The 11115-nt window shown below is 37.3% G+C and overlaps 3 protein-coding genes and 2 pseudogenes across 3 annotated transcripts; all 5 read left to right on the forward strand.

The window, feature by feature from the left end:
- The first annotated feature begins 43 nt into the window (after positions 1–43).
- LOC103324472 (uncharacterized) lies at positions 44–495 on the forward strand (annotated as a pseudogene).
- Positions 496–3096: 2601 nt separating this feature from the next.
- On the forward strand, positions 3097–4129 carry LOC148918354 (uncharacterized). The gene has a single exon (XM_089048530.1). The coding sequence runs from the start codon at positions 3396–3398 to the stop codon at positions 3843–3845; it is 450 nt and encodes a 149-aa protein (XP_088904656.1). The 5' UTR covers positions 3097–3395; the 3' UTR covers positions 3846–4129.
- Positions 4130–5011: 882 nt separating this feature from the next.
- Positions 5012–5547, forward strand: LOC148918355 (uncharacterized; annotated as a pseudogene).
- A 1248-nt stretch (positions 5548–6795) lies between these two features.
- Positions 6796–7461, forward strand: LOC103324427 (uncharacterized). Its single transcript, XM_089049034.1, has one exon. The coding sequence runs from the start codon at positions 6864–6866 to the stop codon at positions 7347–7349; it is 486 nt and encodes a 161-aa protein (XP_088905160.1). The 5' UTR covers positions 6796–6863; the 3' UTR covers positions 7350–7461.
- Positions 7462–9651: 2190 nt separating this feature from the next.
- On the forward strand, positions 9652–10444 carry LOC148918356 (Stigma-specific Stig1 family protein). Its single transcript, XM_089049436.1, has one exon. The coding sequence runs from the start codon at positions 9797–9799 to the stop codon at positions 10244–10246; it is 450 nt and encodes a 149-aa protein (XP_088905562.1). The 5' UTR covers positions 9652–9796; the 3' UTR covers positions 10247–10444.
- The last annotated feature ends 671 nt before the right edge of the window (positions 10445–11115 follow it).

The raw sequence follows: 11115 nt of genomic DNA on the forward strand, positions 1-11115 counted from the left end.
AAAAGAGAGAAAAATATCATCAATTTATAATTTAGTCATGGCCATGAAGTTGATGAACATCTTCGTTACACTCGTAGCAATGATAGCCATTGTTGCAGCTGCAAATTTGGATGATGATTACAACGAGGACGTGGAAATGCAGAGTACTGAAGCAACATTGCCTGAAACACCAGACGAAGGAGAAGCAACTACTTCTTTAAGAGGAGTGAGCCGTTTTCTTTATCAGAAGAATGTGCAACAGGCCGATTATACTTGCAACAAGTTTCCTAGGATTTGTCGTTTGAGGAACAGTCCGGGCCAGACTGCTGCAAGAAGAAATGTGTTAACGTGAAGACGGATCGATACAACTGCGGGTTTTGCGGCTACAGATGCAAGTACACTGAGATTTGCTGCAGGGGAAAGTGCGTCAATGCATCTTTTGACAAGAGGCATTGTGGTGGGTGCAATCAGAAGTGCAAGAAGGGAGAGTACCGTGTTTATGGGATGTGCAATTAGGCATGATTTCACATTTCTTGTGTACACTATTTGTTCTGTACATTTGTACTTGTGTACATACATATTTGTTCTGTCACACATTATGGCAGCTTACAAGTAACAACAAAGAGAAAGAAGAATTACACTTAATACTTTATAAAATGAATTGAAGCATTTATTATTGTGAAATCATTGCAATTATAATGGTTTCAAAATACCATATATTTATTTTTCTGTCTTTCCGGCCCATCAGAAATCTTCCTTCAAATGGGAAATGTCCGGCAAAATATACACGCGTTTCAACAAGTACTGTTCTGATTTTAATTATAATGTCAAAAAAATGTCATATTATTCAAGAGTAATAAATGGTATAGTAGTACTTGTTCTACAATCTAGCTAGTGGTTTGAAAAGTGCGACTCAATTGTTTAATTATTGCTAAATATATGGCGATATAATTTGATGCAAATTTAAAGTCGCAATGCCGTAGAAACATTTTCATGTCGTGAGGGAAGGTACACAGTACCAAGTTGGTCAAAGAATTTTCATATATAATACACGGCTAGATAAATACAACCAGATGAAAACTAAAACTTAAAAAACATGGCTGAGAAGGCAATCAGAGTTGTTTTTGGTTTTAGATATTGGATTCAGAAAAAAAAAGTTTTAAAAAACCAGAAAGAGAAAAGTAAAATCAGACGACATGAAATACTGTGTTTCACATGGGAAAAAAAAATACAAAACCCCGAAGCTGCAAAATTGAGTACTTTAATAAGAGTGATTCCGTTACTTAGTATTACTTATTATTTGATTTAGGATCAATATCAAAGAATTTTGTTGAACGTTTTTGTATCATTAGTTAGATTTAGGACATATCAAAAACAATATTGCCCAAATCATAAGGTGTACTCAGTTACGGTATACATAGATCATAGGGTGTACTCAGTTAATTTTAGGTTTCATTTATCAGCACTCATAAATACTATTATAATTAAATAGTATAGCATGGCGACTATACATCAGTTTTTTTAATTTTTTTAATAAATAGTCTAGCAGCTAGTAGAATTAAATAGTATCGCCGCACGGTTTTAAAATTTGTTTTTTAAATAAAATTTATAGCCGTGTGGCTATACTCTTTAATATAAAATAATAAATCGTATAGCGGCGCTGCTGAACTTCAGGTTTTTCAAAAAGTTTTTTTTAAAATAAATAGTATAGCCGTGCGGCTATATGGCTAAATTTTGGTTATTACATAGTATAGCCGGTCGGCTATACTTTAGTTTTTAAAAGTTTTGTTAATTAATAGTGTAGCCGTGCGGCTATACGGGTTAAATATAATATAATTGAATAGTATAGCCGTGCGGCTATACGGCAGGTTTTAAAATTTGTTTTTTAAATAAAATGTATAGCCGTGTGGCTATACTCTTTAATATAAAATAATAAATCGTATAGCGGCGCTGCCGAACTTCAGGTTTTTTAAAAAGTTTTTTTAAAATAAATAGTATAGCCGTGGCTATACGTCTAAATTTTGGTTATTACATAGTATAGCCGGTCGGCTATACGTTAGTTTTTTAAAAGTTTTGTTAATTAATAGTGTAGCCGTGCGGCTATACTTAATATAATTAAATAGTTTAGCCGCGTGGCTATAAAAAAAACATTTTTTTTCCCTTGAATTTCGTTCCTTTGCATTAGGCACCACTTTGAGCTGAGAATTGGGGTGCTCTGCCAGGGGGTATTATGAGATCCTTCATAAGCTTGTACTGTTCTGCACTTATCAGGTGTTCTCCAGCACCTATTTAGCCAACACCACAATCGCAAGTACAACTTCAGGTTTTTGTTTAAAAAGCCCTTCGATAAGAGTAGTTTAGAGAATACACGTTTTTTTTTTACAAAGCAACATACAATTCATGTACGTATATCGACCAACATCTTTTGTGGGTTCTAGGTTAACTTGCGCAGTTGGGCACCATAACTGGCTTCCGATTCATCTTGCATGCTTACCAAAAATAACCCACTTGGTTTCATGGCGCGGCTTAACGAAGCAAGGAACGTGGTCACCTAAACATTTTCATGTGGTGAGGGAAGGTACACAGTATCCAGTTACCAGCTGTTGCCTCTTTACTCAACATAGTCGCTTCCCCCTACGACTTTAGTTTCTTTCTATAAATGTATAAGGAAAAGTAAAGACAAAAATTAAAGGATTTTAGAAAGTAAAGACAAAAATTAACAAACTAACATAAATATTGTCGTACGTGCCAAGTTATACATCATGATACCATGTGATACAATGAATAATCAACCTATGCGGCGTACGTGCCTCCTTGAACTTCTTGACACATATTGTTCAATTATATGATTTCCAAAAGTATGAAGAAAGTCAACAAATATGGTCCAAGTGCTTCTGTAACGGTTTCTCCATATGAAAAATAGACCACCAGTTTGGTTTTTCTTGGACCCTGGAACCAGAAGGCGGGCTTGGGCTTTAGATGAGGTAGCTAATTCCCAATATATACTATGGATCCATGTTTGAGAAGCAGCTGCAGCTGCCTAACTAGTATGATTTATGAGTAACTTAATTTTGTTTCTTCTTCTTCTTCCTCATAAGTTCATATTCGCCTAACTAATTTGGGGTGTATGTTTCTTTGAAAGCCGAACTTCGTTTACTTGAAAGTTTCGTAGCCCTTTGAATTAGACCAATCCATTAAGCATATCAATACTCATCCATATACGAATTACACCGCCTTCACATTCTTCTTCTCTATATATACTTCTCCAAAGCCTACATGCTTCTCCATCCAAAACATTCAAAGCTTCACCATCCTCTACGAACCTTTTGAAATCTCTCTCTCTCTCTCTCTCTCTCTCTCTCTGTGCTTTTATACATACCACATACCATACACACCAACAGCAACGAAACATCATCATGAAATCCTTCATGCTTTTCCTAATGCTTGCCATGCTAATGGCTTCAGCCATCACTACTCTTTCTGCAATACCAGACGAAGAAGAATCATTCTTCAACGAGGAAAGCAATAATGATGCAAATGACGAAACCAAAAGCCAGTTGGAAAAAAGTACTTCTCTGAGGGGCCGCTTCCTTGCCTCCCGGCCGCCTGCGATGACTTGCGACAGATACCCTAAGGTTTGTCGGGCGTCGGGCAGCGCAGGGCCAGATTGCTGCAAGAAGAAGTGTGTCGACAGGAACACAGACAGGGCAAACTGTGGAAAGTGTGGGAGGAAATGCAAGTACGCAGAGATATGCTGCAAAGGTAAGTGTGTGAATCCGAGGTCGGACAAGAAAAACTGCGGGAGCTGCAACAACAAGTGCAAGAAAGGCAGCTCATGTGCGTATGGGATGTGCAGCTATGCATGAACGCACCAGATCACTGCTACTCGATCGATAAGGAGGATATTGCAATATAATTATTAATTGTGAAGCTATACTTTGATAATTTTATTTGTTTTATTAAGCTCAGCTATATATACCCGAAAACAGTAGCTGGGCTCTATCTATGAATTTGTGTACGTGTGTGTAAGTGCAAGAATAAGGGCTAGCCAATTAATTGTTTATTAATTTATTATTAATTTCTCTTATTATATTGTAAGGAATAATGAATTATTATTACTCAAAATAAATAAAGTTCTTATTTGTTTGTTGATTGTTTGTTGATGTTACTTAAGTAAGATATACATATATCACAGGAATCAGACCTTAACACATGCTCAGTGTAAGAAATTAGAGTTTAAATTCGTTTCACCTTCGTATGCATCATCAAGTCATTGCAGGTGTAGATCCCAGCGTATTCAAGCTTCTTAATATCTCCGGCATTGATTCCCTAAGCAATCACTACACAAAACCCAAGCATTACTATTAGAAATTAGATTCCTCAGTTTTGAAGCAAAATTCGCTCAAAACTTATGCATACAGAATCGGGGAAAACTAGTTCGCTCTCACAGATAAATCAAACTGGAGTTTTTTTTAAAGAAAAATAGAGCAAATCAAACAGAATTTTAGAAATATGAAAAGAACATTGAAATCTGAACACTGAATCAAAGACGTACAGAGATCGAGCTTGAAACGATGAATATTTAAATAAATCAAAAAATGAAAATAATGTGCAAAGTGGTATAAATCAAGAATTAAAGACAATGAGGCCTCCTAACCACATGAATGTGGTAGGGAACATGATTCTAAACTATAAGAAAATTCATAATCAAACATTAGGAGTTAGGGTTTTAGAGAATCACACCTTTGGAAGGTCACTGAGAATTTAGCTTCGAAAGCAATGTGGCTCAAGCAATAGTCTTCTCGCGAATGAGGAACTGGAAATAAAAAATCTGAACCCCTCTCCGTTGGTCGATGTGGGATGTGAAGGAAGTTGAGGTTCCACCCCAAAATCAATTGGCAATGGGGGGAGAAGCCCAACTCCTTATAAACCTAGGCTTGGTCCCTTAACATTTTAATGTGGGACAAATACTCTCAACATGATGTCACAGAGATTAAAAAAAAACTTATATTATACACTCCAAACAAACATCATGAAAGGATTCAAGGTTTTTCTAATCCTTGCCGTGCTCATAGCTTCAGCCATCACTACTCTTTCCGCAATACCAGACGAAGAAGAATCATTCTTCAACGAGGAAAACAATACTGATGCAAAGGACGAAACCAAGAACCAGTTTGGAAAAAGCACTTCCCTAAGAAGCCGCCTGCCACAACTTGCGACAAATGTCAGGGGTCGGGCAGCGCAGGGCCGGATTGCTGCAACAAGAAATGCGTGGACACAAACACAGACAGAGCAAACTGCGGCAAGTGTGGGAGGAAATGCAATTACTCAGAGATTTGCTGCGAAGGTAAGTGTGTGAATCCGAACTCGGACAACGAAAACTGCGGCAGCTGCAACAACACGTGCAAGAAAGGCACTTCATGTGCGTATGGAATGTGCAGCTATGCATGAACACTAATTATCATGACGCACCAGATAGATCACTGCTACTGGATCGATAAGGAATAAGGATGTTGCAATATTAATTGCAAGGAATAAGGGCTAGCTAGCCGTCACCATTCGATGGGCTTTGCCAATAAATTGTTTGTTGTAAGGAATCATCAATATTATCATCCCTTAATTGAAAAAGTTCGTATTATTTGTTGATGTTGGTTACTTGTCAGATATAATATATCATAAGGATTCAACCTCTTCCTTTTTATTTTTTATTCTTCCAACTCGTGCTCATATAGATGGCAGAAATTTGGATGAATTTCTTTTCTAGTTGTATATTAACGACGAACTAATTTGATCAAACGGTTAAGACATAGGGTCTCATTTAAGGGCCTTAGATAAGACACTTACTATGGAATCAAACAGTTGTAGAAGAAGAGGGGTTAAGCGTTCTTGGAGCCGTTCCTTTAGAGTTTTTTTTTCTGTTTTTTATTTTTTATTCCTAAGCTTTATTTGGCATATATAGAGTGGAGTACTTGAAACTGAGTTGTCTTTTTTAAAGCATAATAAATAAGGGCACAAGACGGTTGTTGGGCTTGTAATACGCTAGCAAACCAAAACCAGAGTAGTGATGGATTGATTAGAATTTTGAACAATCAACCTAGTGATATTGGAAGACCTATTCTAATTTTTAAACACTTCTAGAACCAATTATCTGGGCGATATATATATATATATATTCTTTTATCTAATTTGAAGCATATAGCATCACATTGCGGTCGATGTCTAATATTTTTTACCTACATACGAAGCTTTCCTATATTTTAAAACAAGATAAAAACAATTACATTTATTTTTAAGTTAATTGCAAGGCATTTTGGCATCTTAATTGTAATTTGTATGGTCAAAACTCACGTCTATATTGGCGCTCCAAATAAAATCGAACAATGCGACAAGTGTAGCTAGCTATTGTTGTTAGTTGTAAGGAAAACAGCATACGCCAAATATATATATTCATATTAAAAGTTGGTCAAAATGATACTGAATTGATATTGATGACAACTTTTCTTTAGTCAGGAGTTTTTGTAATTGTAATTATGCTGACATGCGAGCCCAGTTAGGAAACAAGCCCAAGAATCTTCCCATATAATTTGTGCAGGCTTTAATTTCTTTGTTCTTATTCACCTAATTTCTAGAATACGTAATATATTCTTCGGAAGCATAAGTTTGTTTACTGATGAATTAACGTTTTGTACGGCCCCTTGAATTAGACCAACCATTCAAATATTCCCCACACGTTGATCACCTCTGTCAGCCCTCACTCCTCTCTACATATACTTCTTCAACCCCTGCATGCTTCTCCATCTATCCAATCTTTACACATTCTAGCTCATTCCTTTTCTTCGATACATACACGACCTACCAAATTAATTCAAATCAGTTAGACCAATATGAAATCGCTCAAGCTTTTCTTTGTGCTAGCGATGCTGGTGGCTCTATCACCCGTCCATACTCTCTCATCAACATCATACGAATTCGAAGAATCATTCTTCAACGATGTCGTCGAGGAAGACAAAAATAATGTTACAAATGAAACCTTTGACGACCTCCCAGTTATGGCCGTACAAGGACAAGAACAAACTTCTCTCAGAGGAAGAAGCCGCTTTCTTGCTTCTCATCGGGCCATGGCCGCGACATGCGACAAAAACCCTAAGGTGTGTAAAGCCACGCATGCACATTGCTGCCACAACAAATGTGTTGATTTGAAGACAGACAAACTCAACTGTGGGAAGTGTGGGGTGAAAAGCCATCACGCACAGATATGTTGCAAAGGTCATCTTGTGAACCCAATGTCTGACAAGACACACTGTGGAGGCTGCGACAACCATTGCAAGAAAGGCGGTTCATGTGCGTTTGGGATGTGCAGCTATGCTTAGAAATTCATAATGACGCAGAGGAACTTCTCGTCATCAATAACAATAAGGAATATCGCAGATTCAGCTATATATATTACTACTGCAATAAGGAATAATGTTTTATGTATTTGTTTTGGAGACTAATTAAGATATATGTTTTTGACAATGTCTTGCTCAAGATAATTATCAATGAAAAAGTATCTATATACTTGAAATGGGTTAAGACTAAGGCTTGAATTTTTGCAACGAAGGGCTAGGTATTGATGACTATATTCCCCGATGTGAAAAAAATACTCTCTACACGTCGCACCCCTATGTGTGGAATACTTGTAAGTAATATGTTTTGTTATCATGATAACATTCAATCATATAACTTAAAACTAAATGATAATGGGTAGAGGGGCCAAGAGATATCTAATATATTGATATGCAAAACTTAAGAGGAATTGTTTTTTTCATTTCTTTTTTGGTAACACATAAAAATGAATTTATTTGTAAGAAAAAGGCATTATGGGTTCGTTATTGACGCCCGGATAAAACCGAACAATGGGACAAGTGAGACAACTTTTGATTCGCAAAGAAATGGGAGAAGTTGAATAAAAATAAAAAATGATTTAATTGTACTTGCTAAAACAGCATATGCCAAATCTTTAAACTAAAGAAATGAGGCATCCCAGCTAACAACATTCTTTAGCCTGTTAATTAATCATGGTTAGTTTGGTTTCCTGGACCCTTGAAATAAGAATATGGGATTGAAAATCAAATGATCCTGTCTGTAATTATATATTTATTTTCACTAATGAAAGCAACGCGAATTCTAGAGTCATGACTTTGTGTAAATTAGCAGCATATTATGCATGAGCCCAAGCAAATAAGCAGCATGTTTATTCATCAATAATAATATTTCCCTCTAAGTTGTTTTATGCATGTTTCTTACTCATATTCACCTAATTCGAGTATAATTAATATATTGATTCTTTTCCCTCTCTCTATTTATAGCTCTTTCTAACCTGCATGCTTCCAAGTTAAGCAGTCATAAATACTTTGATCTCTTTTCTTCATACACACACAAAGTAAACTAGCTAGCCTAGCTGTATGTCTCTTTAGTTTGTCTCTTGGTTGTCCTCATGGTTATTTGGTCCTCAAGACCTTTAGGCTTCTTGATTAATAACTTTGACGGTTATTGGAGAAAAAGTTATCGGGCTCATGTTAGCGTGGGCGGAGTGGAGCAGTTACAGTTGAGCACCAATTGAGCAGTTATAGTTGAGCGCCACTTTGCACGTTATCTAAACACTGAATCGATGACGTACAAGGATCTAGCTTGAAATGTCACATCCTTGGATCGGCTCCACCGTAGCACAATATTGTCCGCTTTGGGTCCTTCTCTCTGCCCTTACGATTTTGGTTCTGAGAACTCATAAGCGACTTTCCAATGGGTCACCCATCCTAAGATTGCTCTAATCCCAACTCATTTAACTTCGGAGTTCCCATGACTCCGAAGCCAGAGAACTCCCAAAAGGCCTCGTGCTAGATGGAGGTGAACATGTATATATAAGGCACATCACCCCCTCTCCGTTGGTCGATGTGGGATGTTACATGAAATTTAAAAATAAAAAAAAATCTTATATTTTTAGCGGCTTGCAAATATATTGGAGGGTTTCGGGAAGAAAAAAATGAACTTACAAATTACGACATACTTAACGACACACTTTACTATCTTTTTAAGGCGTGTTTTGTTATTTACCGTAAACATGAATTATTAACAACACGAATAAAAAGCGTGCCATTAATATCAAGTCGTGTAAGCCTCAATTTGGTGCAGTGCTTGTAATTTACATATATCACAGGACGAATTTCCAACTTATGGATGGGAGGAATTTGGATGAATTTCTTCTTTAATTGTATCCTAAGTTGAAAGGTAATTTTGTTATTATCAAACCATCGCGTATTTGGGCCAGTTTTGGGGAAAATAGAAAGGTATGATTTTGCGTGTGTGCATTTGATGGGCTTCGTCAAATCTGCCAGGTCTTCTTCTTCGTGAGGAATAAGCACCTTACAAACCACAGCGTGCGCAAAGCGTGATAACTGCGAAACACCTGAGGAGATTTGCCACTGCTTTGCCTCCACGAGTGCCTTGAAGCGCGGCTTGTATCGATCGTCATATAAAAAACGACGGCTATGTAGAGTTTTTGTTTGACAATGGGGCCAAAAGTCTCCAAACGAAACAGCAAATTAACAAAGTGATGAGGGATTCACTGAGACTCCCATGTTCTCAGCTTACGACCGCTAATCTCTCCTAAGCTGCCCTAAAAGATTATACGAATTTTAGACCGCCTTCACATTCTTCTTCTCTATTTATACTTTTCCGAGCCTACATGCATCTCCATCCCAAAATCTTCTAAGCACCTTTAGAAATCTCTCTCGGTCTCACTCTCTCTCTCTGTTTTTATACACTCCAAACAAACATCATGAAAGGCTTCATGGTTTTTCTAATGCTTGCCATGCTAATAGCTTCAGCCATCACTACTCTCTCTGCAATACCAGAAGAAGAAGAATCATTCTTCAACGAGGAAAACAATTCTGATGCAAAGGACGAAACCAAGAACCAGTTTGGAAAAATCACTTCTCTAAGAAGCCGCTTCCTTGCCTACCAGCAGCCTGCCACAACTTGCGACAAAAACCCTAAAGTTTGTCAGGAGTCGGGCAGCGCAGGGCCGGATTGCTGCAACAAGAAATGTGTGGACACAAACACAGACAGAGCAAACTGCGGCAAGTGTGGGAGGAAATGCAATTACTCAGAGATTTGCTGCAAAGGTAAGTGTGTGAATCCGAACTCGGACAACGAAAACTGCGGCAGCTGCAACAACACGTGCAAGAAAGGCACTTCATGTGCGTATGGAATGTGCAGCTATGCATGAACACTAATTATCATGACGCACCAGATAGATCACTGCTACTGGATCGATAAGGAATAAGGATATTGCAATATTAATTGCGCAGCTATACTTTTATACATGAAAATAATTTATAAGGACCCTTGAAATAAGAATATGGGATGGTGATCTGTAATTATATATTTATTTTCACTAATGAGAGCAACACGAATTCCAGAGTCATGACTTTGTGTTAATTAGCAGCATATTATTATTATGCATGAGCCCAAGCAAATAAGCAGCTTGCCTAACCTGCATGTTTCTTCATCAATAATAATCATTCTCTCTAAGTTGTTTTATGCTTGTCTCTTGTTCATATTCACCTAATTCGAGTATAATCATTCTCTCTAAGTTGTTTTATTACATGATGATGAAATCTCTCCAAGTTTTCTTTATGATAGCCATGCTCATTATGGCTTTAGCCATTACTCTCTCTGCAACGGTACCAAACCAAAGAGAAGCATTCTTCAGGCCAGGATCGTCAACAATCCGGTTCCTTGCCTCTCAGTTGTCTCCAGGTCGGGGTGGATGCGACCAAAAGGGCGGAGGTACACTAGGGCCTGAGGTGGCCCCGGCCCCTCCACAATTTGTCAGTCAACCTTGGGTTTTAGTTCATATATTTAACAATGCAGACCATATAACCATTCTAATGCGCCCCCCCAATTGCAATCCATAAATAACTTCATTTATAAATATATATGTAAATTGTTTGTAGGCCCATTACACAACTTACATAAAAAAGGAAGTATTAATCCTCTAATAATCAAACCGATGAGCCAAGGGAATAGAAAATAGTTTGACAAAAAAAAAAGGGGGAATAGAAAATAAATAGTTTAAAGGGAAATGAGATTTTA

This window comes from Prunus mume, linkage group LG3 (assembly GCF_029339155.1).
Source record: "Prunus mume cultivar Tortuosa linkage group LG3, ASM2933915v1, whole genome shotgun sequence".
Classification (NCBI taxonomy): Eukaryota; Viridiplantae; Streptophyta; class Magnoliopsida; order Rosales; family Rosaceae; genus Prunus; species Prunus mume.